Source organism: Oppia nitens, unplaced genomic scaffold, assembly GCF_028296485.1.
Source record: "Oppia nitens isolate AA-2021 unplaced genomic scaffold, nextdenovo-longstitch-racon4-pilon3 scaffold2_pilon_pilon_pilon, whole genome shotgun sequence".
NCBI classification, from domain to species: domain Eukaryota; kingdom Metazoa; phylum Arthropoda; class Arachnida; order Sarcoptiformes; family Oppiidae; genus Oppia; species Oppia nitens.
This window is the reverse complement of record NW_026533210.1, coordinates 3,853,471-3,880,000: the sequence shown is the minus strand read 5'-3', so window position 1 is coordinate 3,880,000 and position 26,530 is coordinate 3,853,471. Positions and strand designations below refer to the sequence as shown.

General features: G+C 24.3%; 10 protein-coding genes across 10 annotated transcripts; 5 read left to right on the top strand and 5 right to left on the bottom strand.

Annotated features, from left to right (window-relative positions):
• Window positions 1-1,994: 1,994 nt before the first annotated feature.
• On the bottom strand, window positions 1,995-2,402 carry LOC128955685 (neuropeptide Y receptor type 5-like). The gene has a single exon (XM_054301356.1). The coding sequence runs from the start codon at window positions 2,400-2,402 to the stop codon at window positions 1,995-1,997; it is 408 nt and encodes a 135-aa protein (XP_054157331.1).
• Window positions 2,403-4,484: 2,082 nt separating this feature from the next.
• On the bottom strand, window positions 4,485-5,200 carry LOC128955684 (uncharacterized). Its single transcript, XM_054301355.1, has 4 exons — window positions 5,112-5,200; window positions 4,996-5,054; window positions 4,701-4,925; window positions 4,485-4,645 (listed from the first exon to the last, which is right to left on the bottom strand). The coding sequence occupies exons 1-4, from the start codon at window positions 5,177-5,179 to the stop codon at window positions 4,485-4,487; spliced, it is 513 nt and encodes a 170-aa protein (XP_054157330.1). The 5' UTR covers window positions 5,180-5,200.
• A 955-nt stretch (window positions 5,201-6,155) lies between these two features.
• Window positions 6,156-7,790, top strand: LOC128955683 (GATA zinc finger domain-containing protein 14-like). The gene is made up of 6 exons (XM_054301354.1): window positions 6,156-6,247; window positions 6,314-6,630; window positions 6,698-6,905; window positions 6,977-7,281; window positions 7,347-7,495; window positions 7,767-7,790. The coding sequence occupies exons 1-6, from the start codon at window positions 6,156-6,158 to the stop codon at window positions 7,788-7,790; spliced, it is 1,095 nt and encodes a 364-aa protein (XP_054157329.1).
• Window positions 7,791-8,274: 484 nt separating this feature from the next.
• Window positions 8,275-9,112, bottom strand: LOC128956444 (uncharacterized). The gene is made up of 4 exons (XM_054302187.1): window positions 8,959-9,112; window positions 8,839-8,897; window positions 8,552-8,776; window positions 8,275-8,492 (listed from the first exon to the last, which is right to left on the bottom strand). Exons 1-4 carry the CDS (start codon window positions 9,060-9,062, stop codon window positions 8,335-8,337), a joined length of 546 nt encoding a protein of 181 aa, XP_054158162.1. The 5' UTR covers window positions 9,063-9,112; the 3' UTR covers window positions 8,275-8,334.
• Window positions 9,113-10,408: 1,296 nt separating this feature from the next.
• On the top strand, window positions 10,409-11,854 carry LOC128956442 (uncharacterized). The gene is made up of 5 exons (XM_054302185.1): window positions 10,409-10,555; window positions 10,618-10,934; window positions 11,004-11,205; window positions 11,268-11,569; window positions 11,634-11,854. Exons 1-5 carry the CDS (start codon window positions 10,464-10,466, stop codon window positions 11,795-11,797), a joined length of 1,077 nt encoding a protein of 358 aa, XP_054158160.1. The 5' UTR covers window positions 10,409-10,463; the 3' UTR covers window positions 11,798-11,854.
• Window positions 11,855-12,699: 845 nt separating this feature from the next.
• On the top strand, window positions 12,700-14,324 carry LOC128956439 (pantetheinase-like). The gene is made up of 3 exons (XM_054302180.1): window positions 12,700-12,854; window positions 12,911-13,517; window positions 13,605-14,324. Exons 1-3 carry the CDS (start codon window positions 12,819-12,821, stop codon window positions 14,285-14,287), a joined length of 1,326 nt encoding a protein of 441 aa, XP_054158155.1. The 5' UTR covers window positions 12,700-12,818; the 3' UTR covers window positions 14,288-14,324.
• Window positions 14,325-14,889: 565 nt separating this feature from the next.
• LOC128956445 (uncharacterized) lies at window positions 14,890-15,770 on the bottom strand. The gene is made up of 4 exons (XM_054302188.1): window positions 15,595-15,770; window positions 15,472-15,530; window positions 15,184-15,408; window positions 14,890-15,115 (listed from the first exon to the last, which is right to left on the bottom strand). The coding sequence occupies exons 1-4, from the start codon at window positions 15,696-15,698 to the stop codon at window positions 14,958-14,960; spliced, it is 546 nt and encodes a 181-aa protein (XP_054158163.1). The 5' UTR covers window positions 15,699-15,770; the 3' UTR covers window positions 14,890-14,957.
• Window positions 15,771-16,894: 1,124 nt separating this feature from the next.
• On the top strand, window positions 16,895-18,357 carry LOC128956441 (uncharacterized). Its single transcript, XM_054302184.1, has 5 exons — window positions 16,895-17,048; window positions 17,121-17,437; window positions 17,507-17,708; window positions 17,770-18,071; window positions 18,138-18,357. Exons 1-5 carry the CDS (start codon window positions 16,957-16,959, stop codon window positions 18,299-18,301), a joined length of 1,077 nt encoding a protein of 358 aa, XP_054158159.1. The 5' UTR covers window positions 16,895-16,956; the 3' UTR covers window positions 18,302-18,357.
• Window positions 18,358-22,387: 4,030 nt separating this feature from the next.
• LOC128956443 (uncharacterized) lies at window positions 22,388-23,195 on the bottom strand. Its single transcript, XM_054302186.1, has 4 exons — window positions 23,082-23,195; window positions 22,959-23,017; window positions 22,671-22,895; window positions 22,388-22,601 (listed from the first exon to the last, which is right to left on the bottom strand). The coding sequence occupies exons 1-4, from the start codon at window positions 23,183-23,185 to the stop codon at window positions 22,441-22,443; spliced, it is 549 nt and encodes a 182-aa protein (XP_054158161.1). The 5' UTR covers window positions 23,186-23,195; the 3' UTR covers window positions 22,388-22,440.
• Window positions 23,196-24,406: 1,211 nt separating this feature from the next.
• Window positions 24,407-25,783, top strand: LOC128956440 (uncharacterized). Its single transcript, XM_054302181.1, has 5 exons — window positions 24,407-24,513; window positions 24,575-24,891; window positions 24,961-25,162; window positions 25,225-25,526; window positions 25,591-25,783. Exons 1-5 carry the CDS (start codon window positions 24,422-24,424, stop codon window positions 25,752-25,754), a joined length of 1,077 nt encoding a protein of 358 aa, XP_054158156.1. The 5' UTR covers window positions 24,407-24,421; the 3' UTR covers window positions 25,755-25,783.
• The last annotated feature ends 747 nt before the right edge of the window (window positions 25,784-26,530 follow it).

Sequence of the window (26,530 nt, the reverse complement as noted above, 5' to 3'; positions counted from 1 at the left end):
GGCTAAAATAACAAATGTTTCTATGACATGTGATCTAAGCGTTTACCCTATATATTTAGACTTAAAATTAATAACTAATAAATTAAATAATTGTATTTATCAAAACAAATATTTTATTCGTGTTGTTATGAAATTACGAAATCCTAAAGCAACAGTTATGATTCACGACACCGGAAAACTTGTATGTATTGGCACTATTGGCGTCTCAATCAGACGGAAGGATGGCTTTAAGAAAGACAGCTCGTATGATACAAAGACTTGGATATACTATTAAACCTCAAAACATTGTCACTACAAACATTGCATCATTTTATATTTTAAATAATGATATTAGTCTTACTAATTTTTATGAGTATTTAATTAATTGTAATATATTAGTTAATTTTGATTTAGAGTTATTTCCACACATGCGAATTAATTATAACAGTAGTGGAAAAATAACATTAACACAAAATGGAAAATTAATATTAACTGGTGTTAATTCTATCAATAACACTAATAATTTATTAACTATATTTTTAAATTATTTTAATAATTATATTAAACTTAATTGTAATTAACTTTTATTTATATGTATTTAACTTTATTTATATTTAATAAAATAAAAAATAATTAATTAATAAAAAATAGACGCACAATTAAAAAAACATTTTAATTTCTTGTGATGCAATATGTCACGTGACATTGCATAATATCACTTTTTACACACTTACATAATTTATGAATGGTCAATAGTACTACTACTACATGTAGTATTACTATTTCATTCATAACTTTTACGCACGTAGTAATCGGATTAGCGATAAGAGGATTAGTAGGGGATTAGCGATTAGCGATTAAATCGCGTGTCAAGTATGGTATATACTACTAATATAAATTTTTTATGATTTTGTGTAGGAGTTATGTGTATAATATTGTTATATAAGTTGTATATATTTTTATTTTATTGATGTTGTTATTTAGTAAATATGTTCAAATAATATTTTTTAATCAATAGATAACATATTAAATAAAAACCTAAAAAATTATATGTTATCTGTGTTGTTGAATATTTATAAGATTTTTGAGTAATGTAATTAAATTAATTAGATACTTAAAAAACTTTAAAATTTTATAAATTAATATGCAATTAAAATAATTAACTAATTAGTCTTTATTATAATAGTATTATTTAATAAAATTTATTGCATGATAATTATTATTCAAATAAGTATTTATAAATGTAAATTAATTTAGAAACTAAGTGTGCATATTAATATACACAGTAGTAATAATTGTGTGTTACAAACTAAAATAATTAAATTATTTAGGTCGTATTTATTGCTACTTTGATTGATTATTAAAAATAATAAAAATTTTAACACATTAGATAAATATTTTTAGAATTTTTTTTATAACTTTAGTTAAATACTAAAAGAAAAGTTTTGGTTAATTTACACAAACTTAGGTTTTATTTTTGTTAAAAATCAATATTTATTTAAGTGAAAATTATACTATGATTTATAGTTTCATTAGTAAACATGTTTACATTGGGTTTTAGTTAATTGCAACAATAATAAAAATCCTATAAAATAAATAGAGTACTTAATATTTTTTTTTTAATAAGATATTTATGTAGTATTATATGAGTGAGTGTATGAGTCAATGAAATATCTATTTTTTATCTATATTTATATGTATCAAATTGATTATTTTACAAAAAATATAAATAAAAGATGTGTTAAAACAGATAAAATAGAAAATAAATAATATATAACATTTTTCTCAGTTTTTTCTAAAAATATAATATTGATAAGTTGACCATTAAATCAATAAAAACCATTTAAATGGAAGATTTCTAAATAATATTATTATTTATTATTTATAACTTACAGTTATTGGCTCTAAAAATGTTTAATTATAAATATTGCATATTAATTATAAAATATATTAATTAAAAAAACAAAATAGTGTATAAAATACAAAAATAATAATATTTAATAAAAAATGAATGATTACCTGCCGATACCAATGGCAATGAGTGTATATATAGATACAGTGCAGGCAATGATCTGAATAAAGTGCACAAATGGACACAAACACAACGGGAATATCCACTGACCATACATTAGGTCAACGTATGTAAACGGTATGGAAAACAGGGCCACAAATAGGTCGGCAATCGCTAAGTTTGATAAATATTTTTTTAATTGCTGTGATTTTCGGCTCCGACCTAATAGCATAATCAATGCAATTATATTGGCTATAAATGCTGTGACAGCAGTAATAATATAGATAACCGATAGTATAGATTGGTACGGATCGGACAGTGCCTCCAATGTTGGCAATGTTTGGTGTGTTATGTTTGTAGAGTTTGACGATATATTGAAAAGATATTTGTCTTGCATTACCAACGGATCCATTGTTTATCAATAAAACTTTTTAATATTAATTAAATATAATTAATCTTTTTGCTTTTAACCATTTTTAATTTTATTATGCAAAGTATACTTTACTGGAGATATTAAATAAATATTATTATTAACTAAATTGTTATTATTTTATAAAAAATAAATAACTTTTTTACTAATATATTTTTAAATATTTTGATTGACAGTTACATACAATTTATTTTATACTTATTTTCATTTATGTTAAGGAAAAAAATTTGGCATATAATTCAAACAAAACAATTATTTTTTAAAATCACAAAACATAAATATAATATTTTCAATTAAAAATAACAAATAATATTAATTTTGTCAAAACTGTTTGTAATAATGTTTATAAGTCTCTAATCAATCATTTAGTAATTACACATCAATAATATATATTTTTTAACTTTAAATAATCTTTTAAACTATTTAATTTATTTTCAATATTACAAATTAAAAAATATAAAGAGATGTTTCATTACAGTAACGAAACAACAAAAATAATTTTTGTTAATCGTTTTATAATTATAAATAATTATTCAACATTTAAGTTATTAATAATATTAATTTTACTCAATTTTATTTAATTGAATTGAATTTATTAAGTCATAAAATGTGAAATTAAAACACAAACGAAACATTACTATAGATATAATATGAAAAGCTATTTCTTTTCAACTGATAACACGAAAGCCCAGCGCTGATGGTCTTCATGTAGTCATACGATTGCGATAAAGAGAGAGAGAGAGAGAGAGAGAGAGAGAGAGAGAGAGAGAGAGAGAGAGAGAGAGAGAAAGAGAAAGAGAGATGATATGCGCAGACCATTGACTAACTAAGCTGTCACTATATAAGGGGGGGGGGGGGGGGGGGGGGGGGGGGGGGGGGGGGGGGGGGGGGGGGGGGGGGGGGGGGGGGGGGGGGGGGGGGGGGGGGGGGGGGGGGGGGGGGGGGGGGGGGGGGGGGGGGGGGGGGGGGGGGGGGGGGGGGGGGGGGGGGGGGGGGGGGGGGGGGGGGGGGGGGGGGGGGGGTGCAAAAGTATTTATTATATACTGTATATACAGTAGTACTGTATAAGTGTAAACTTTTTTTTGTTATCAAATATACAGAATATTCTGATTCCTATAAACTGTAATATTGTGCTTTTATATATATATATAAACACAATATTATATATATATATATAATATATTGATTGATTGTAACGTTATAACCACTTTAGGCGTCTATAAAAAACCAAAACTTTTTTATTTGTATTATTTATTTATTTGAAAGTGATTCACAAGTTTTATCTGTTTTACTGATAAACTAACAGTGCTTTTTATGAAAAGTAAATTATATACACAATATAATGTAATGATTTGTCGAGTAAAGTAATATAAATAGTTTTTTTTGTAAAACTAAATGTGTAATGAAATCATTAGTTAGTTTGATAAATAAAAAAACAAAACAAATTTATTATTTAAAAAATCATATATTTTTATTAATGATTGTGATTATAATGTAAAATATTTTTACCATTTATACACAAAAAAATATTTGGCAAAAATAACAACAAAGAAGTGTTATTATGATGATATAAAAAGCATTGACTACTGTAGATAAACATATATAAAAAATAAAGCTTAGAAAATATATGACAATAAATCATACATAAAGTAGTTTTATGTAAACTTTTGAAATATATTTTTAGAAATTCAGTTAATTATTATTTAAACTTTATATAAATTTTTAAATATAATTTTTATATTAATGAAAGTACATGAATAAGCAATATATATATATATATATATATAAGTATAATAATAAACAAACAATTAAAAACTAAATATAAACACTTAAATATAAAATTTATGAATAATAAATAATTGTTAATTTATTAGAAACATTTTAAAAACATTATTGTTAAAAAAAATTCAGTCAAAATTACTTTTAAATTGTGTTAAACAATATTATAAAATTTTATTTTATAAATATATTATACAGTATTTATTGATAATGTAAATAAATAACTAAAAATAATATTTTTTAAAATGATTTAAATATCAAGTTATGATTCTTTGAAAAACAAAATTAATTAGTAATTTTGGTTTTAGCGCCGACAACAAAACCACTGACAACTCCGGAGTCGACTTTTCCGATTTTATCGACCAATACTTTGGCACCGGTAGTTGAGCCGTGAGCTATCAATATACCTGTTTCGTCATCACTTAAATGTTTATTTGTGTTGATATCTGTTAGCAATTAAATAATTATTAAATAATATTTAAAAATTGTTAAAATAATTACTTTTATCGTAAATATTTTTAAGAAATGGATCGACAGGTTTGTTGTCTCTATCGAGCGGTCCATTCAATGTCTTATACTTCTGTCCGCTATAAACAACAGCTCCGCCTAAATGTTGTGACGAAAGCACCAGTTTTTGACCATTTCTTTCGGCATTCAGTTTAAGAGTGCCTTCAAATGAAAGAATGACTTTCAATGAGTCCGAAGAATTGGCGGATAACTGATGACCTGTTTTGATACAAATCAATGATATTAACTAATGAAATGATAAAAAATTATTTAATTAATTGAAACAAACCATTAGTTAATTGAAGAAGAAATTTATGTGATTTGCTGTCGACTCCAATCGGGTTTAATCTTTCGATATATAAATAAATATTTAATTAAAACTATTTAGAAATAAATATAACTTACAATTGAAGCAAATTCTGTGACAACGCTTCCAATTGTGGATCAGTTGTGGTAAAGACTGTTACCGTCATTACTGACAATACAATAAGTATATGAAAAAGTAAAGACATTGTTTGATCAATAAAGTTATTTTCTAGTATTTTATTATAAAAGAAATCTAAATTTATATAAGTTTTATTATTAAAATACTTTTCTAGCTTTATATATATATATATATATAATAATTTTAAAAATTGTTACATTAATTGACAACAATTGTCATATAAATATATTTCAAATTAATTTTGCAATTTTTTCAATGATTAGTTGAAAATTAAAAAAAAAATCAATTTTATTGTGAGTAATAAATCAATCGATAGTAAAGGTATATCAAATATTATAGATACCATATAAGCATGATATTTGCTATTTATTATATGTACGTAACAACAATTATTGTTTGTAACTTTAATGCATTAGTTATATTTCATTAACTTATGTAATTGAAATATGATTGCAATCTGTTTAATATAGTTAGTTAAATCATTTTATTATCAATATATAGTTTATTATATGTTTTTTTTGTTTGTTTATAAGCAGTACATTAAGGTTAGTGCGAACTTTATTATAGTAAAGATATGATAATTTGATAAAATTGTTGTTAACATCTGATTCATAAATACAATCATAACAATAGATATTTATAAATATTTATATTTTTATCATGTTATTGATATAACATTTATAAATGTAATAAAGTTATACATGTACGTATTGTTATTGTTATTATTATTATTATGCTCATAATGTAATAAAATATGTTCTAAATTTAATAATAGATTACTTGATATTTGTAATTTCCATAATGATAAATCATGAATGATTAAGATATAAATATAATTTTATTACAAAGATATTTTGCAATATTTAGATCTAATAAAGAAAATTAATAGTTAAAAAAAGTATATAAAAACTTTGAAAGTAATTGTATTATAACAACAACAAAAATATATAACAATTATAAAGAAAATTATTATTTTTAATAGTAAACACGTTTAATAATTAAATATGAAATCAATTATATGTCTATTACTGGTCTCTGCATTAGCTCTGATATCAGGCAATGATTTAGAAGAGACAGCAAAAAGTGTTATTTCAAAGTAATAATAATTTATATAATTTATTATTTTAAAAATTATTTTATTATTTTATTAATTATTTTATAGAATTCATGGCTCATTTGGTGGACAAAACCAATTAAATGCATTTCTCGATAAATCCAAGAATTTGAAGACAACAAACACTGACGATATCAACAAAAAAGATGGTATTCTTGTAGCCGAAGGTATCGGTAGTATTGGCGGTACGTCTGTAACAGTGGCCAGAGGTCGACAAAGTTTTACTGTATCGACTCGGTATGGATTAGGTGCCGCTGTTTTGGCCGGTATTTCCGATAAAAATAATTCAAATGCTTTAAATAATACTGAAGAGGAATTGCTTAAACAAGAACTGATTTCAATGAAGAAATCATTTTATGAAATATGTATTAATAATATATATATGTTTGTGAATTACTAATAGTTATTAACAATATTTGTTTATTATATCAGATGTTCAGCCAATTGTTGATAAAAATTCCAAATCAAACCAAACAGTTGTTGTTGTGGTTGAAAATCTGAACGATAAGGAAAATGTTTGGTTTAATGATAACAACCAAATAAATGTCAAATCCGTTTCTGGTTTTATTTTGGGAACCGTTACCACTGTTTCACAACAAAACACTGATCTGAAAGAAATTGCTAATTATACACTTGAAAAGTATTAATTCATTATTTTTTCATAATTTAATTAAAAACTTATTTTCTAAAATTAATTTTTAAAAATATTAGTATTGACTGTCAATTTGGAGGAAAGAAAGGGCAAAACAATTTGAAAATTAATGATTTCATTCATAATTTTAACAATAATTCTAATAAAAAATCTCAAAATTCTGGATATTATGGAGTGGGTGTCGGAGCCGTAGGTGTCCTATCAATAGAAGTATATAACGGCAATAATAATGTTAACATTAGTAGTCTGTATGGATTAAGAGCTGTTGGATTAAGCGGTTATAAGTCTGAACACAACAATACTCTTAATAATGAAGATAAGGAATTAAAAGCAAAACAAATGAGTCAAACACTATCTGAGAAATGTATAAAAAAAATATTATAATTTTTATAATTTATTTTTTTATAATATAATATTTGTTTAATTTAGACATAAATCCAGTAACTGATCAAAATGAATCTCTGGGTGTATTGTTTGGCGCAGTCGGTGAGGCAAAGGGTGAAGTATTGGTGGCCACTCGTGACGGATACTTAACTGCCGGTACTTACGGTACCTTTCAATTGGGTGCTCTCATAGATGTTTCAATCAACAACAAAAAAATGAATAATGTTTTGTAATTTTGTTAAAAATAACTATTTATATAGTGATATAAAAAGATTTATTTAATTATTTAATTTATACATTTTTAAATATTAACTTAAAAATATAATAAAAATAAACAAAAAAAAAATCAATTAATAAAATGAATATATTTATTAAAGAATTTTTACAAATTTTCTCTAAAGTTATTTTTTAAAAATATAAACATATGATAAAGTATTTAAACATAAATAAATGTTAACTTCAAAGTTTAATATAAAAGTCAACTATTAATTGAGAATCAATATTAGAAATATTTATAAATAAATATTGATTTTCTAATAAATGATTGAATATTTCTAATTTAATTTTCAGATTTATTATAGCATATAATGTAATGTATAAATTTCTAATATAAAAAAATTAGTGAATAGTAATTATTATTTTTTGTCAATTTCTGTTAATTTTTTATTGCAATTACAAAATAATTAATTTAAAGTTAATTTTAGTTAAGTAAAAAGTTAATTTATAATCACAAATTATTGCAATTCCATAGAAAAACATTATAATTTAAGTGTAATGAAAAATCTTAATATAAATTATTAATAATCATATAATTAATAAAGTTTTATCATTATATATTAAATATTTATAATAATAGATAATAAAAACAAATTTGATTTTAATTAAAAAAATGATTATAATTACAAAATGATTATAATTATAAAATGATTATAATTAAGAAAATGATTATAATTAAAAAAACATTATTATTTTTTATTTATTATTTATTTATAGTTTGTACAATTTTAGTTTAATAAATATAAATAAATATGAATTAATTATTGACTTTAGTTTTAGAGCCGACAACAAAACCAGCGACAACTCCAGACTCGAGTTTATGTTTGTCAACCACTACTTGAGCACCGGTAGCTGAACCGTGAGCTATCAATACACCTGTTTCGTCATCTCTTAAATGTTTATGTGTGTTGAGATCTGTTTGCAATTCAGTAATTAGTAAATTATATAAAATATTATTAAATAATAGGTATTACTTTTATCGTAAATATTTTTAAGGAAGGGATCCACAGGTTTGTTGTCGCTATCGAGCGGTCCATTCAATGCCGTATATCTCTGTCCGACATAAACGGCGGCTCCGCCTAAATATTGAGACGAAAGTTCCAGTTTTTGACCATTTCTTTCGGCATTCAGTTTGAGAGTGCCTTCAAATGAAAGAATTACTTTCAATGAGTCCGAAGAATTAGCAGACAAATGATGACCTGTTATGTAAAAAATGTTATTAATTATTAAAACATTTATTATTAATAATTTAAAAACAAACCATTAGTTAATTGAAGAAGAAATTCATGAGATTTGCTGTCGACTCCACTCGGGTTTAGTCTTTTAAAATAATAATTAATTTATTAATAAATACAATAACTTTAATATAAATATTACTTACAATTGAAGGAAATTCTGTGCCAACGCTTCCAACTGTGGATCAGTTGTGGTGATGACAGCAGATATTACTGTTAATATAATAAATGTATTAAAAATTACAGACATTGTTTAATATTGAATTTAAATTTAAATAAATTTTTTTATTTTTATTTTATTATAATAACAAAATATATATTTGAGTTACTTTATATACTTTTTTTATAATATGTTACAATAGTAACAATCAATATATTTGTAAAATAAATTTCATGGTTTTTTTTTGAAAATCTTGATAATAATATCTAAAGTATTGTAAATTTTTTTCAGTAATATATATTTATATTATTAAAATAGATATCTAATAAATTTGAGTACCTGAATATTTCATATATATTATGTAATTAAATAAAAATGTTTTTCTACTTTTGCGTACATATAGGTCGCTGCAAACTTTCATAGAGTATTAATCTATAAAGTAATATAAGATAAGTTTAAAACTTTTGTTTTAAAAACATATGATTCATAACTAGAGTGACTAATTAATTTATTTTCTTATTTTATATTAATTGTATAAAAATAAAATGAATAATCATTGATTGAAAATAATTAATTTATATCTTTGCTATTATTTCTATCAACATTAAAATGTTTATTATTGTTTGTATTTATTTTTATATAAAGTCATAAACATTTATTTTTTTTGACAGAATACTTATAATTATAATTTTTATTAATTTAAACAAAATTTGTATACTTTTGTGTGTTTTGTATAAAACATCTTTTGTTTAAAATTGTAAAGCTATGAATCTTTTACTGGTATTAATAATATAATAAATTCATATTTAATGTAAAACTAATTAAAAAGTTTATAAAATTTATTAACAACTATAATTTTATATATTTTATATAAAATATTTTCTAAATTTAAGAGCTTTAAAAATTTTACTATTTTGTAATGTATTATATAGATTTATCAATAGATTAAAAATAATTTAAAATGTCTAAAATATTTGTAAAGTAAACATTAATAAAAGCTATTGTATTTCGTTACTCTACTAATATTATTACTGTAATATAGACATTAATACAATATATTTTACTTTTAAAACTTGTACTAAAAATAATGTTTTGTTGTTTGCAAATTTAAGATAAGAAAATAGCAATCAAAAAATAATTAAAACTCTAAATAAAAAGATATCATAATAAAGAAACAAAATTTGATAAATTGAATATATAGTATAGGTATTTATCATATTATTTTTTATAAAAATTTATATACTCTGTTTTATATTTTATAATTTGCAATATATATTTTATTGACAGTATTAATCTAATCAAATAAAGATTCAATAATCAATGTTTCAATAAATTATGCAATTTAAAAAAAATACTTAATGAAAAGCGAGTTAAGTTTACTAAAAAAATAGTATATAAAGATTTGAAATGTCAATTTAAATTCATCATAAAAATTAATTAATAAAAAATCACAAATAAAGTATTTATTTATTTTTATTAAAAACAATAAAAATGAAATCAATTGTATGTCTATTATTGGTCTCTGCATTAGCACTGACTTCAGGCAATGATTTAGAAGAGACCGCAAAAAGTGTTATTTCAAAGTAATTTAAAATTATATATTTTTTTTAATGATTAATTAATAAATTTATTTATTATTTTACAGAATTCATGGTTCATTTGGTGGACAAAACCAATTGAATTCATTTCTCGATAAATCCAAGACATTAGAGACACCAAACAATGATGAGATCAACAAAAAACACGGTATTCTTGTCGCTGAAGGTATCGGTAGTATTGGAGGTACGTCTGTAATAGTGGCCAGAGGTCGGCGCAGTGTTGCCGTATCGACACAGTATGGTTTGGGTGCCGGTGTTTTGGCCGATATTTCGGGTAAACATCACTCAAATGCATTGAATGCAACTGAAGACGAATTGAGAAAACAAGAAATGACTTCAATTCAAAAACCATTTTATGATAAATGTATGCATTATTTGTTAATTAAATAATTTAATTAAGTTATTATAATAATAATAATTTTTATTACATTAGTTGTTCAGCCAATTGTCGACAAGAAATCCAAATCAGATAAAGCATTTGTTTTGGTTGAAGGGCTGAGAGGACAGGAAAATGTATGGATTAATCAAAACAATGAATTAGACGTCAAATCTATTTCTGGTTTTGCTTTGGGAATCCTAACCACTGTTTCACATAAAAATAATTTGAAAGAAACCGCTGATAATGTTATATCAAAGTATGCTTTTAATTAATATTTAATAATTCAATTCATTTTTAATAATATAATTTATTTCATAGTATTGGCGCTCATTTTGGTGGAAAAAGTGGACAAAACTCATTACAAGTCAGAGATTTTATCGATGATTTAGACAACAAATCACATAAAAAGTCACAAAAGGGTTATTATGGAGAGGGTGTCGGAGCAGGAGGTGTACTCTCAATACAAGTATATTACGACAACAAAAATGTGAATATTAGTAGTTTGTATGGTTTAGAAGTCGGAGCTTTGATTGGCTATAAGACTGAACATAACAGTGCCGATAATAATGAGGATAAAGAGTCAACAATTAAACAAATGAGTGAAACATTATATGATAAATGTATGAAAAATATTATTAATTTATTATTTTTATAAATTTTAATAATGAATTATTTTTTTAATAGACGTGAAATCAATAGCTGATAAAAAAGGATCGGAAGGTATACTGTTTGTTGCGGGCGGTGAAGGAAAGGGTGAGTCATTGGTTGCCACTCGTGACGGTTATTTAGCTGCCGGTGCTTTGGCTGCATTCAAATTGGGTTCTCTCACTAAAGTCCAATCGAAATAATTAATATATAAATTTTATTAAATATTTATTTAAATTGTTAAATAACATTTATTTAATACTGTATATACTATTTATTTGTTATTATTATACCCCAAAAAAGCTTTAAAAACATATACAATGCAATATATGATACAATTTATTTAACATATGTAATGTACAATAAAAATCTAAAATAAATTATTTTAATGTATTATTGAAAATACAAAAATTTCAAAAATTTATATATTATACTAAAAATTATAGTAATTCGACAAATTTTTATGAATAAATAAAATTTATTGATATATTATTTTAGTTAAAGTCATTTACATATTAATAGATTCATGTCTTATGCAAACATCTCACAGACTGCTAAGAGCTTATAATATATTTTAAATTACAATTATTATTATTAATTTTTTAATAGTTATTTAATATCTTATTAGTATTGTTTTATTATTCACAAAATAAAAGTTGTTGCAATTTCATTAGTACATTTGGCAACCCTAATAAAAAAGTTTTAATGATTCAATTAAAAAATTTCATATAAATATAACAAATAAACTAACAGTTATATTGAAATTTTATCAAAATACTAATCTCAAAGTATTAGGTGATATTTCCAATCACTTTTTAAACATAAGTACTATACTATACGATAAGTTTTGTTTTACAATAATTTATTATACTTTTATACAGTTTATTGATTTTAATTAATTAATTAGCTATAGTTTTATATACATTTAATTTTATTAGTCATTAGAGTTAACTTTTGTTTTTAAATTTATTTAATGTATTAGAAAATTTTAAAATATAAATTTGGTTGAAATTTTTATTAAATATTAATTTATTATTTAAAAAACTAATGATGTTTAAAATTAATTTTCTTATAATTTTCTTAATAATAATAAATAATAAATATCTAGTAAAATGTGAGCCAAAAATTGATGCCAATTGTTTCAGAGCAGCCGTCTATGAGGGACCAGTTCTGGGTAATGTAACGGTAGATAAACCATACGAAATCATCAATAAAAATCTATTAATGTTAAAAAAAGTGGCCGAAAAAGCTAAACAATATGTATGATTAATAAATTAATTTAAAATTTAATTAAAAGTTATAATTTAATTATATAGGGGGTAAACATATTGGTTTTTCCCGAAGACGGTCTAATAGATCCACCCTTTAATCGCTCAATTTTATCGACTGTTACTGAAAAAATACCGGATCCCAGAAAAGGTGTTTATAATGCGTGCGAAAAACGAGACAAATCGCTACCTATAACTGTAGCCCTGAGCTGTTTGGCTAAAGACAATGCAATGTATATTGTGGCCGATTATGGCGATCGGATGGACTGTAATGTGACTACAGATAAATACTGTCCTAAAGATGGTTATTATCTGTACAATACTGCCGTAGCCTTTGATCCCAACGGAGTAATGGTAGCAAAGTATCATAAAAGACATCTATTCAGACTCATAGAAATGATGTACGACTATCCGTCCACAGAATTTAGTTATTTTGATACACCATTTGGTAGAATAGGTATAATGATATGTTTTGATCAAGTATGGGGTGATCCCGGAACTGGACTTGTGTCCAAATATGGTATTAATACAATGGCATATCCCACATGGTGGGGCGATGAACTACCATTTCGTACAGCCAAACAAATACATGAAGGATGGGCTGTCAACAATCGGGTTAACTTTTTAGCAGCCAATATACTTGTTCCTTATCAAGGTATTTTGCATTTATATAATTTTTTAGATGTATAACATTAGTTAATATTTAATAATTACAAAATTAAATTATATAACTATTGTGCAGGTAGTATAGGAAGTGGTATATATTCGGGTGAAAACGGTCCCATAATATTTACCGATCAAAATAATAAAAACGGAAAGTTACTCATTGCTGACATACCGGTTAAGAGTGACAACAGTAGAGCTTCGTGTTTGACAACCAAACCGTTTAACAAAACAATAATATTTGATGAAATCAAAGTTAGCGGAGATTATAATACAGTATTTCATATGTCAACTAAAGATGTCTCATTGGCTCAATTGAAGGCCCAAAACGACTCATTGAATGTATGTAACAATGGTTTGTGCTGTCAATTATCATATTCAATGGTCAGCTCATCATTTGGTAACGAATCGTATTGGCTTATAGTTGCAAATGTGTCGGCAAATAAACAGTCTGATTATAATCAGTCCAATGAAATGTGTGGTATTGCAAAATGTAACGATAATACTTGTAATACGTATTCAACTAAAGCTGAAACAATATTTAAATCAATTAAACTGAGCGCACAATTCACGACTAACTATACCTACCCGAGCGTTACGGCCAACGAATTATCATTAGTTCCGAAACAGTATTGGAGTTATAAAAGTGAACGTAAAATAGGTACCGAAGTTAGCCTATCGGTCACTGATTTCCCACATCCTATAATATCTGTTGGTCTGTTTGGCCGGTGCTTTGATCGCGATATACCCGACGGGGAGTAAAAAAACAGTCTATCGTTTTCGATAAAGAGTTTTAATACTAGAAATTAAATTCATAGACAAACAAAATATATTACATTTGTTTACCTCTCCTTATTAATAGTAAATTAAAATAAAGAGTCAATTAGTAAAATTAAAATTTATATGAAAAAAAATTTAAAAAATTAATTAAAAATCTATGTAAACTCTATTTGATAATTTTGTTTTTAATAATTCATTACTTAAATATTTATGACTTATTTAGTTAATGTTTTTTTTAATTGTAACAATAAATATATATTAAACTTTAAAACTTGTAATCTTAACATATGTATTATAAATTATAATAATTAGACAAATTTTATTACTAAAGTATATGTTTTTATATAGTTGGCTTAATTTAGTAAATTAATAATTAATTAAATTTTAATTGTATTAAATATATTATATAAAAATTGTTTAAAATAAATAAGAAATAAATAGTAATTTATATGGCTGCAAAAATTTTAATTTTAACAATTTTAATAACAACAACAACATTTTTAATAATTTGCAGTAATTGAAGTAATAATTTAAATGTATACAAATTAACTCATTATTTAATATCATTCATTATATATAATTAATATAAAACATATAAACTTATTAAAATAAATAGTTTAAATTCTATACAATACAATACAATATAATATTATTAATTATTGACTTTAGTTTTAGAGCCGACAACAAAACCAGCGACAACTCCGGACTCGAGTTTATGTTTGTCAACCACTACTTGAGCACCGGTAGCTGAACCGTGAGCTATCAATACACCTGTTTCGTCATCTCTTAAATGTTTATGTGTTTTAAGATCTGTTTAAAATGTGTTTAAAAATATTAATTATTATATCAACTAAATTGGATTAAATTATAAATATTACTTTTATCGTAAATATTTTTAAGAAACGGATCGACAGGTTTGTTGTCACTATCGAGCGGTCCATTCAATGACGTATATCTATGTCCGCCATAAACGGCAGCTCCGCCTAAATGTTGTGACAAAACCTCCAGTTTTTGACCATTTCTTTCGGCATTCAGTTTGAGAGTGCCTTCAAATGAAAGAATTACTTTCAATGAATCGGAAGAATTGGCGGACAAATGATGACCTGTTGTTAGAAATGGTATTAATTATTATTAAAATTACTTTACAAATGATTTAATACACTAACCATTAGTTAATTGAAGAAGAAATTCATGTGATTTGCTGTCCGCTAGACTTGGATTTAGTCTTTAAATAATATTTAACTTAATTATTAATTTAATAATTTTTATATATAATAACTATAACTTACAATTGAAGGAAATTCTGTGCCAACGCTTCCAACTGTGGATCAGTTGTGCCGAAAACTGCTGTCATTACTGACAATAAAATAAATATATTGAAAATTGTAGACATTGTTTACTATTAAATCAAATTAAATATTATGAAAGATATATTTTAATTGTAATGACAATATGTTTAGTTGAGTTTCTTTATATACTATTTATAATTATATAACAATAGTTATAATCAAGAAACTTTTTCAAAATCAAATTTCATTATTATTGTGAATATGTTGATATAGAAAATTGTTATCAAGCACATTATTTCTATACATTATTTTATTTTGTAATAAGTAATTATTTAAATAAAACTACAACATATGATAAAGTAATAAACGTAACTAAAGTAAAGTACTATAATTTATAATAATATAATATAAATTTATCTACTTATTGTTAATATTTTAATATATATATAAATCATATTTCAAAATAATTATGTAATTTAAATTTGTATTTTCTACTTTTACGTACATCTAGGTCTTTTAAAACTTTTATAAATTATTAATCTATAAAATAATATAAGATAATTTATAAACTTATGTTAAAAACAAATGATTCATAATTAGAGTGACTAATTTAAAGTGCTATTTTATAATTTTTTTTAAATATATAGTTTACAATTTATTTTTTATAACATAATATTTAATATCTAATTTAAAATCTAATTAATTAAAAACACTGAGAAATAACTAAATTTGGAAATTTATTTACAATATTATTTTAATGAAAGACATAAGTTTTTATTTTAAATTAATTGTTTGAAAAACAACTCCAATAATATAAAAGTTTTCAAAAAATATTTGATTAATATGTTTAACATTATATACTAATATATAAATTTAAATATTATAAATAGAATTTATATTTTATAAACTTTAAAATAAATTGTATCAAAATATTTGTTTTCTTTTTATAATTTTACAAAACTATAATAATATATTTATTTAGTAAAAACAATTAAAAATTTGTGTATTTGGTAACTCTACTTATTACTAAAACATTAATAGTTAACAATGTTTTTTGTTTACCTATCATTGGTATTACGTACTAAAAATTTATCACAATAGAAACACATAAGTTTAGTTATCTATAATATATTGTATAAGTATTTATCATTTTTTAATAAACAGCATATTTTACTTTAATTTTATCAATTTTTCAATTAAATGTTGCAATACTTAGATCAATACTACATATATTGTAGATAAATAATATGTATATAAAGATTTGAAATATGGATTTAAATTCATTATAAATAAATCTTATTAAAGATTTTCGAAGACAAATAAAACATTAATATTAAATATTTTTTTATTAAAAACAGTAAAATGAAATCAATTGTATGTCTATTACTGGTCTCTGCATTAGCACTGACTTCAGGCAATGATTTAGAAGAGACCGCAAAAAGTGTTATTTCAAAGTAATATAAATTCATATAATTTTTTAATAATTATTTAATAATTATTTAATAATTTTATTTATTATTTTACAGAATTCATGCCTCATTTGGTGGACAAAACCAATTGAATGCATTTCTCGATAAATCCAAGACATTAGAGACACCAAACAATGATGAAATCAACAAAAAACACGGTATTCTTGTCGCTGAAGGTATCGGTAGTATTGGCGGTACGTCTGTAACAGTGGCCAGAGGTCGACAAAGTTTTACTGTATCGACTCAGTATGGTTTGGGTGCCGGGGTTTTGGCCGGTATTTCGGGTAAACATCACTCAAATGCTTTGAATACAACTGAAGACGAATTGAGAAAACAAGAAATGACTTCAATTCAAAAACCATTTTATGATAAATGTATGCATTATTTGTTAATTATATAATTTAATTAAGTTATTATAATAATAATAATTTTTTTAACATTAGTTGTTCAGCCAATTGTCGATAAGAAATCCAAATCAGATAAAGCATTTGTTTTGGTTGAAGGGCTGAGAGGACAGGAAAATGTATGGATTAATCAAAACAATGAATTAGACGTCAAATCTATTTCTGGTTTTGCTTTGGGAATCCTAACCACTGTTTCACATAAAAATAATTTGGAAGAAACCGCTGATAATGTTATATCAAAGTATGATTTTAATTAATATTAATAATTAAATTCATTTTAAATAATATAATTTATTTCATAGTATTGGCGCTCATTTTGGTGGAAAAAGTGGACAAAACTCATTACAAGTCAGAGATTTTATCCATGATTTAGACAACAAATCACATAAAAAGTCACAAAAGGGTTATTATGGAGAGGGTGTCGGAGCAGGAGGTGTACTCTCAATACAAGTATATTACGACAACAAAAATGTGAATATTAGTAGTTTGTATGGTTTAGAAGCCGGAGCTTTGATTGGCTATAAGGCTGAACATAACAGTGCCGATAATAATGAGGACAAAGAGTCATCAATTAAACAAATGAGTGAAACATTATATGATAAATGTATGCAAAATATACGTAATTTGTTATTTTTATAAATTTTAATAATGAATTAAACTTTTTTAATAGACGTGAAATCAATAGCTGATAAAAATGGATCGGAAGGTATACTGTTTGTTGCGGGCGGTGAAGGAAAGGGAGAGTCATTGGTTGCCACTCGTGACGGATACTTAGCTACCGGTGCTTTGAGTGGATTTAAATTGGGTTCTCTCACTAAAATTCAATCGAAATAATTATTATATAAATTTTATTAAATATTTATACTTTAAATTATTTATAATACAGTAAATATATAGTGTGAAAGCAATCGTATAATAAAATGTAGTAATTTTGTTTGTAAATGATTTTGTGCTTATATTTAATCCAAATCTTCCAAATAATCCAAAACATTCAATAAAATGCAGACATAAGGACATATAGAATTCATATACGATTCCTTTTAGGAGTTCGTGAATATAATATAATTTGTTTACCGATTTTTTTTATAATTTGTAAATTAAATTAAAATGTTAATATAGTAAAAGTAAATATTTTAATATACTACAAATCTGTTTTTATTTATAAATTTAATAACTAATTAAATTTTTTAAAAACAATATTAATTATACTATTTTAGTTTAATTGTTTAAATTATATGATAATAAATAAAATTGTATTAATATAACTGGTATGTAAATTTATATTATTATACAATTTATAATTATAGTATAAATTTAATAATTTTAATAAACCAATATTAATTTATATGATTTCAGAAATCATAATTTTAGAACTTTTAATAATCACATAAATATATAGAAATTACAATTTAATTTGTTCAATATTAATTCATTATTTAAATATAATTATTATAAAGCATATAAGATTATTAAGATAAATAATTACAAAATAAATATGAATTAATTATTGACTTTAGTTTTAGAGCCGACAACAAAACCAGCGACAACTCCGGAAACTGTCAGCGACAACTCTGTCTGTCTGTCTGTCTGTCTGTCTGTCTGTCTGTCTTATGTTTGTCAACTGTCTGTCTGTCTGTCTGTCTGTCTGTCTGTCTGTCTGTCTGTCTGTCTGTCTGTCTGTCTGTCTGTCTGTCTGTCTGTCTGTCTGTCTGTCTGTCTGTCTGTCTGTCTGTCTGTCTGTCTGTCTGTCTGTCTGTCTGTCTGTCTGTCTGTCTGTCTGTCTGTCTGTCTGTCTGTCTGTCTGTCTGTCTGTCTGTCTGTCTGTCTGTCTGTCTGTCTGTCTGTCTGTCTGTCTGTCTGTCTGTCTGTCTGTCTGTCTGTCTGTCTGTCTGTCTGTCTGTCTGTCTGTCTGTCTGTCTGTCTGTCTGTCTGTCTGTCTGTCTGTCTGTCTGTCTGTCTGTCTGTCTGTCTGTCTGTCTGTCTGTCTGTCTGTCTGTCTGTCTGTTGTCTGTCTGTCTGTCTGTCTGTCTGTCTGTCTGTCTGTCTGTCTGTCTGTCTGTCTGTCTGTCTGTCTGTCTGTCTGTCTGTCTGTCTGTCTGTCTGTCTGTCTGTCTGTCTGTCTGTCTGTCTGTCTGTCTGTCTGTCTGTCTGTCTGTCTGTCTGTCTGTCTGTCTGTCTGTCTGTCTGTCTGTCTGTCTGTCTGTCTGTCTGTCTGTCTGTCTGTCTGTCTGTCTGTCTGTCTGTCTGTCTGTCTGTCTGTCTGTCTGTCTGTCTGTCTGTCTGTCTGTCTGTCTGTCTGTCTGTCTGTCTGTCTGTCTGTCTGTCTGTCTGTCTGTCTGTCTGTCTGTCTGTCTGTCTGTCTGTCTGTCTGTCTGTCTGTCTGTCTGTCTGTCTGTCTGTCTGTCTGTCTGTCTGTCTGTCTGTCTGTCTGTCTGTCTGTCTGTCTGTCTGTCTGTCTGTCTGTCTGTCTGTCTGTCTGTCTGTCTGTCTGTCTGTCTGTCTGTCTGTCTGTCTGTCTGTCTGTCTGTCTGTCTGTCTGTCTGTCTGTCTGTCTGTCTGTCTGTCTGTCTGTCTGTCTGTCTGTCTGTCTGTCTGTCTGTCTGTCTGTCTGTCTGTCTGTCTGTCTGTCTGTCTGTCTGTCTGTCTGTCTGTCTGTCTGTCTGTCTGTCTGTCTGTCTGTCTGTCTGTCTGTCTGTCTGTCTGTCTGTCTGTCTGTCTGTCTGTCTGTCTGTCTGTCTGTCTGTCTGTCTGTCTGTCTGTATAATAAAATGTAGTAATTTTGTTTGTAAATGATTTTGTGCTTATATTTAATCCAAATAATCCAAAACATTCAATAAAATGCAGACATAAGGACATATAGAATTCAGATACGATTCCTTTTTATGAGTTCGTGAATATAATATAATTTGTTTACCGCTTTTTTATAATTTGTAAATTAAATTAAAATGTTAATATAGTAAAAGTAAATATTTTAATATACTACAAATCTGCTTTAATTTATAAATTTAATAACTAATTAAATTTTTTTTAAAACAATATTAATTATACGATTTTAGTTTTATTGTTTTAATTAATGCTAAAATGCTAAGTGCTAAAATTCAATCGAAATAATTAATATATAAATTTTATTAAATATTTATACTTTAAATTTTTTATAATAAATTATTTTATGTAAATTTTGAACTAAAAATTATTCTTTAATACTTTATATTATTTTTAAAATTATTTATATTATGTAATGTATAACCATAACCGTATTGGCTTACAGTTGCCAATGTTTCGGCACAGTTTTTTAAATTATGTGATGAAATATATGGTATCACCAGATATAACAATAATACTTGTGATACGTATTCAACCAAATCTGTTAAAACAATATTTAAATCAATTAAACTGAGCGCATAATTCACGACTACCTATACCTACCCGAGTGATATGGCTAATGAACTGTATTTTGTACCGAAACAGTTGACTCAAAATAATTACTCTAAATTTTAACTTAAATATAATAATTTTTTTGTGAGTACTTTGGGCGCCATTATCTCTATATTACTTAGATATCAAAATTTTAATATATAGTATGAAAGCAATCGTATAATAAACTGTAGTAATTTTATTTGTAAATGATTTTGTGCTTATATATAATCCAAATCTTCCAAATAATCCAAAACATTCAATAAAATGCAGACATAAGGACATATAGAATTCAGATACGACTCCTTTTATGAGTTCGTGAATATAATATAAATTTTAATTTGTTTACTAATTTTTATAAAATGTTAATTAAACTAAAATGTTAATAAAATAAAAGTATATATTTTTATATACTACAAATCTGCTTTAATTTATTACTTTAATGACTAATTAAAATTTTTTTAAACAATAATATTTATACGATTTTGATTTTATTATGACTCATATAAATTATATGATAATAAATAAAATTGTATTAATATAAGATTATTAGCATGTAAATTTATATTATAATACAATTTATAATTACAGTATAAACTTAATGTTTTTAATAAACCAATATTTATTTATATGATTGCAGAAATAATAATTTTAAAACTTTTAATAATTATATAAATGTATAGAAATGAACTTTTAATTTGTTTTTATTAATTCATTATTTAAAATTATTATTTATATATAATTATTATATAGCATATAAGATTATTAAGATAAATAATTACAAAACAAATAAATTAATATTTAATTATTGACTTTAGTTTTAGAGCCGACAACAAAACCAGCGACAACTCCGGACTCGAGTTTATGTTTGTCAACCACTACTTTCTGTCTGTCTGTCTGTCCCACATAGGTCAGTGGTTCGAATCCAGGCTCTGCTACAAAAATTTTTTTTGATTTTTTAAAATTTTTTCTTTTTTAAGTTAAGGAGTTCGTATGGAAATGCTTTTGAAGCATTCTCAATTGGTTTAATTTTATTTAGCTTTTTCACAATATTTTGTGATTTTCTATGAATAGTCTCTTATACAGTATATGAGTAAATATTGATCGGCATTTGAGATCACATTCTATAATATATTAGGTTTTAATTTTTATATTAACCGCTCTGTTATCCAAAACAGCATAATTTAGATTATCGACACCAATGATTCAAATGTATAAAAATTAATTTATTATTAATAAATAAAATTAATCTTAAGTTTTTAATTTTTAACTTCTGATCTTTTTATTTAAAATTTATTTAAATAAAGTATATATAAATTTATAAATTAACACTTTTATGATTTTAAATAATTTTGAAATTCGATTACTTTATTAATAACTTAAGATTAGTTTCATTGATTATTAATCGATTAATGATGAATATATTTATTTATACCAATAAATGATACAGTATTATAATTTTTTAGTAAACTTTATTTATTTAAATTATTAATTATTTTTTTAATAAATTATTCTAACAGTGATAATACAATTAAAAGTTTAAATTATATTTTTAAAAATTAATAATTTATTTTGGTTTTGGCGCCGACAACAAAACCACCAATAAGTCCGGACTCGACTTTTCCAACTTTATCGACAACTACTTGTGCACCGGTAGCTGAGCCGTGAGCTATCAATACACCTGTTTCGTCATCACTTAAATGTTTATGTGTTTTAAGATCTGTTTAAAATGAATTAAAATTTTTTTAATTATTATATCAACTAAATTGGATTAAATCATTAATATTACTTTTATCGTAAATATTTTTAAGAAACGGATCGACAGGTTTGTTGTCGGAATCGAGCGGTCCATTCAATGCCGTATATCTCTGTCCGCCATAAACGGCGGCTCCGCCTAAATGTTGTGACAAAAGCTCCAGTTTTTGACCATTTCTTTCGGCATTCAGTTTGAGAGTGCCTTCAAATGAAAGAATTACTTTCAATGAATCGGAAGAATTGGCGGACAAATGATGACCTGTTGTTAGAAATGGTATTAATTATTATTAAAATTACTTTACAAATGATTTAATACACTAACCATTAGTTAATTGAAGAAGAAATTCATGTGATTTGCTGTCCGCTAGACTTGGATTTAATCTTTAAATAATATTTAACTTAATTATTAATTTAATAATTTTTATATATAATAACTATAACTTACAATTGAAGAAAATTCTGTGCCAACGCTTCCAACTGTGGATCAGTTGTGCCTAAAACTGCTGTCATTACTGACAATAAAATAAATATATTGAAAAATGTAGACATTGTTTACTATTAAATCAAATTAAATATTATGAAAAATATTATATATTTTAATGACAATATGTTTAGTTGAGTTTCTTTATATACTTTTTTATAATTATGTAACAATAGTTATAATCAAGAAACTTGTAAAATAAATTTCATTATTATTGTGAATATCTTGATATTAAAATTTTTTATTAAGCACAATATTTCTATACTTTATTTTATTTTGTAATAAGTAATTATTTAAACAAAACTATAACATATGATAAAGTAATAAACGTTATTAAAGTACTATAATTGATAATAATATAATTATAAATTTATCTATTAATTGTTAATATCTTAATATATATTTCAAAAATATTCTGTAATTTAAATTTGTTTTTTTACTTTTACGTACATCTAGGTCACAGCAAACTTTCATAAATTATTAATCTATTATGTAATATAAGATAATTTTTAAATTTATGTTAAAAACATATGATTCATGATTAGAGTGACTAAAATTTTTTGAAAATATAGTTTACAATTTATTTTTTATAAATGTAACATAATATTTAATATTGTAATAATAAATAATAAAAAATCTAATTAATTAAAAACACTGTGAAATAACTAAATTTGGAAAATTATTTACGATATTATTTTAGTGAAAGACATAAGTATTTATTTTAAATTAATTGTTTGAAAAACAACTTCAATAAGATAAAGGTTTAAACATATTTGATAAAAATATTTAATATTATATACAAATTTATTAATTTTAATATTATAAATAAAATTTTTATATTATAAACTTTAAAATAAATTGTAGCAAAATATTTGTATTGTTTTTATAATTTTACAAAACTTATATATTTATATAGTAAAAACAAATAAAAATTGCTGTTTTTGGTAACTCTACTTATATAAGTATTACTAAAACATTAATATTTAACAATGTTTTTTGTTTACCTATCATTGGTATTACGTACTAAAAATTTATCACAATAGAAACACATAAGTTTAGTTATCTATAATATATTGTATAAGTATTTATCATTTTTTAATATACTATATTTTTACTTTAATTTTATCAAATTTTTCAATAAAATATTGCAATATTATATCAAAACTACAGATATTGTAGATAAATAATATGTATATAAAGATTTGAAATATGGATTTAAATTCATTAGAAATAAATCTTATTAAAGATTTTCTAAAACAAATAAAATATTAATATTAAAATATTTATTTATTAAAAACAGTAAAATGAAATCAATAGTTTGTCTATTACTGGTCTCTGCATTAGCACTGACTTCAGGCAATGATTTAGAAGAGACCGCAAAAAGTGTTATTTCAAAGTAATATAAATTCATATAATTTTTTAATAATTATTTATTTATTTTATTAATTATTTTACAGAATTCATGGCTCATTTAGTGGACAAAACCAATTGAATGCATTTCTTGATAAATCCAAATCATTAGAGACACCAAATAATGATGAGATCAACAAAAATGATGGTATTCTTATCGCTGAAGGTATCGGTGGTATTGGAGGCACGTCTGTAACAGTGGCCAGAGGTCGACAAAGTTTTACTGTATCGACTCATTATGGTTTGGGTGCCGGGGTTTTGGCCGGTATTTCGGGTAAACATCACTCAAATGCATTGAATGCAACTGAAGACGAATTGAGAAAACAAGAAATGACTTCAATTCAAAAACCATTTTATGATAAATGTATGCATTATTTGTTAATTAAATAATTTAATTAAGTTATTATAATAATAATAATTTTTTTAACATTAGTTGTTCAGCCAATTGTCGATAAGAAATCCAAATCAGATAAAGCATTTGTTTTGGTTGAAGGGCTGAGAGGACAGGAAAATGTATGGATTAATCAAAACAATGAATTAGACGTCAAATCTATTTCTGGTTTTGCTTTGGGAATCCTAACCACTGTTTCACATAAAAATAATTTGGAAGAAACCGCTGATAATGTTATATCAAAGTATGCTTTTAATTAATATTTAATAATTCAATTCATTTTTAATAATATAATTTATTTCATAGTATTGGCGCTCATTTTGGTGGAAAAAGTGGACAAAACTCATTACAAGTGAGCGATTTTATCCATGATTTGGACAACAAATCACATAAAAAGTCACAAAAGGGTTATTATGGAGAGGGTGTCGGAGCAGGAGGTGTACTCTCAATACAAGTATATTACGACAACAAAAATGTGAATATTAGTAGTTTGTATGGTTTAGAAGCCGGAGCTTTGATTGGCTATAAGGCTGAACATAACAGTGCCGACAATAATGAGGATAAAGAGTCAACAATTAAACAAATGAGTGAAACATTATATGATAAATGTATGAAAAATATTATTAATTTGTTATTTTTATAAATTTTAATAATGAATTATTTTTTTAATAGACGTGAAATCAATAGCTGATAAAAAAGGATCGGAAGGTATACTGTTTGTTGCGGGCGGTGAAGGAAAGGGTGAGTCATTGGTTGCCACTCGTGACGGTTATTTAGCTGCCGGTGCTTTGGCTGCATTCAAATTGGGTTCTCTCACTAAAGTCCAATCGAAATAATTAATATATAAATTTTATTAAATATTTATACTTTAAATTATTTATAATAATTTTTTTATATTAATTTTGAAATAAAAATTATATTATTTTTAACTTATTATATTTATATTATGTACTGTTTTTTGTTTATAATTTTCATACTATTTTCAATAAATTGAATATACTGTATACGTACTATTCTAGTATTACTTTTTGTAATTTTAAATTTTTTGTAATTATTATATAAAAAATAGCTACAGTATTTAAACATTGTAGACTATGTTAATGGTTTAAATTTAGGAGATAAATTTAAATATGGTACTATGCTATTGTTAAATATTACATAAAAATATTAATTATTTTTCATGAAATTATTAGACCTAGACATTTTATTTATTTTATTATTATTCATATACAATATAATACAAGTAGACAACAATTTTTCCATTGCAATACAATTTTTTTTAAATCCAAATTTTTAATGTGTAACAAACACCAATAAATTGTAAATACTTTTAAGTATTATTATTAATAGTTTAATATATTTGTTTACAATTTACACTGGTAATTTTTTTTTGTTATTTGTAGACTAATGATATGCAAATTGGATTCAGTTTTGTCTAATTGTTTACATATTTTTATGTGTGTTTTTATTTTGCATTTTACTTTTGATGACATTATATCACAATTTTTATTTGTTTTTATTCAAATTATTTTTGTTCATATAATTTATTTTTTTTGTAAAGATATTTTTTTTAAATTTATTATATATATATTATATATTTAAATGAATTTAT

What these genes read in the sequence shown, in the direction of transcription:
- LOC128956439 (XM_054302180.1), top strand. Translation starts at nt 12,819, where the DNA reads ATGTTAAAAAAAGTGGCCGAAAAAGCTAAACAATAT. An exon ending in CCGAAAAAGCTAAACAATAT is followed by an intron (nt 12,855 to 12,910) that starts GTATGATTAATA and finishes TTAATTATATAG; the next exon opens with GGGGTAAACATATTGGTTTT. An exon ending in TATACTTGTTCCTTATCAAG is followed by an intron (nt 13,518 to 13,604) that starts GTATTTTGCATT and finishes ACTATTGTGCAG; the next exon opens with GTAGTATAGGAAGTGGTATA.
- LOC128956442 (XM_054302185.1), top strand. Translation starts at nt 10,464, where the DNA reads ATGAAATCAATTGTATGTCTATTATTGGTCTCTGCATTAGCACTGACT. An exon ending in GCAAAAAGTGTTATTTCAAA is followed by an intron (nt 10,556 to 10,617) that starts GTAATTTAAAAT and finishes ATTATTTTACAG; the next exon opens with AATTCATGGTTCATTTGGTG. An exon ending in AAAACCATTTTATGATAAAT is followed by an intron (nt 10,935 to 11,003) that starts GTATGCATTATT and finishes TTATTACATTAG; the next exon opens with TTGTTCAGCCAATTGTCGAC.
- LOC128956441 (XM_054302184.1), top strand. Translation starts at nt 16,957, where the DNA reads ATGAAATCAATTGTATGTCTATTACTGGTCTCTGCATTAGCACTGACT. An exon ending in GCAAAAAGTGTTATTTCAAA is followed by an intron (nt 17,049 to 17,120) that starts GTAATATAAATT and finishes ATTATTTTACAG; the next exon opens with AATTCATGCCTCATTTGGTG. An exon ending in TGAAACATTATATGATAAAT is followed by an intron (nt 18,072 to 18,137) that starts GTATGCAAAATA and finishes CTTTTTTAATAG; the next exon opens with ACGTGAAATCAATAGCTGAT.
- LOC128956440 (XM_054302181.1), top strand. Translation starts at nt 24,422, where the DNA reads ATGAAATCAATAGTTTGTCTATTACTGGTCTCTGCATTAGCACTGACT. An exon ending in AAAACCATTTTATGATAAAT is followed by an intron (nt 24,892 to 24,960) that starts GTATGCATTATT and finishes TTTTAACATTAG; the next exon opens with TTGTTCAGCCAATTGTCGAT. An exon ending in GCTGATAATGTTATATCAAA is followed by an intron (nt 25,163 to 25,224) that starts GTATGCTTTTAA and finishes TTTATTTCATAG; the next exon opens with TATTGGCGCTCATTTTGGTG.
- LOC128956444 (XM_054302187.1), bottom strand. Translation starts at nt 9,062, where the DNA reads ATGTCTGTAATTTTTAATACATTTATTATATTAACAGTAATATCTGCT. An exon ending in GCACAGAATTTCCTTCAATT is followed by an intron (nt 8,898 to 8,958) that starts GTAAGTAATATT and finishes TTATTTTAAAAG; the next exon opens with ACTAAACCCGAGTGGAGTCG. An exon ending in TAAAAATATTTACGATAAAA is followed by an intron (nt 8,493 to 8,551) that starts GTAATACCTATT and finishes AATTGCAAACAG; the next exon opens with ATCTCAACACACATAAACAT.
- LOC128955685 (XM_054301356.1), bottom strand. Translation starts at nt 2,402, where the DNA reads ATGGATCCGTTGGTAATGCAAGACAAATATCTTTTCAATATATCGTCA.
- LOC128956443 (XM_054302186.1), bottom strand. Translation starts at nt 23,185, where the DNA reads ATGTCTACATTTTTCAATATATTTATTTTATTGTCAGTAATGACAGCA. An exon ending in GCACAGAATTTTCTTCAATT is followed by an intron (nt 23,018 to 23,081) that starts GTAAGTTATAGT and finishes TATTATTTAAAG; the next exon opens with ATTAAATCCAAGTCTAGCGG. An exon ending in TCTTCTTCAATTAACTAATG is followed by an intron (nt 22,896 to 22,958) that starts GTTAGTGTATTA and finishes TTCTAACAACAG; the next exon opens with GTCATCATTTGTCCGCCAAT.
- LOC128956445 (XM_054302188.1), bottom strand. Translation starts at nt 15,698, where the DNA reads ATGTCTACAATTTTCAATATATTTATTTTATTGTCAGTAATGACAGCA. An exon ending in TCTTCTTCAATTAACTAATG is followed by an intron (nt 15,409 to 15,471) that starts GTTAGTGTATTA and finishes TTCTAACAACAG; the next exon opens with GTCATCATTTGTCCGCCAAT. An exon ending in TAAAAATATTTACGATAAAA is followed by an intron (nt 15,116 to 15,183) that starts GTAATATTTATA and finishes CATTTTAAACAG; the next exon opens with ATCTTAAAACACATAAACAT.
- LOC128955683 (XM_054301354.1), top strand. Translation starts at nt 6,156, where the DNA reads ATGAAATCAATTATATGTCTATTACTGGTCTCTGCATTAGCTCTGATA. An exon ending in GAAATCATTTTATGAAATAT is followed by an intron (nt 6,631 to 6,697) that starts GTATTAATAATA and finishes TTATTATATCAG; the next exon opens with ATGTTCAGCCAATTGTTGAT. An exon ending in GCTAATTATACACTTGAAAA is followed by an intron (nt 6,906 to 6,976) that starts GTATTAATTCAT and finishes TAAAAATATTAG; the next exon opens with TATTGACTGTCAATTTGGAG.
- LOC128955684 (XM_054301355.1), bottom strand. Translation starts at nt 5,179, where the DNA reads ATGACGGTAACAGTCTTTACCACAACTGATCCACAATTGGAAGCGTTG. An exon ending in TCACAGAATTTGCTTCAATT is followed by an intron (nt 5,055 to 5,111) that starts GTAAGTTATATT and finishes ATATATCGAAAG; the next exon opens with ATTAAACCCGATTGGAGTCG. An exon ending in TAAAAATATTTACGATAAAA is followed by an intron (nt 4,646 to 4,700) that starts GTAATTATTTTA and finishes AATTGCTAACAG; the next exon opens with ATATCAACACAAATAAACAT.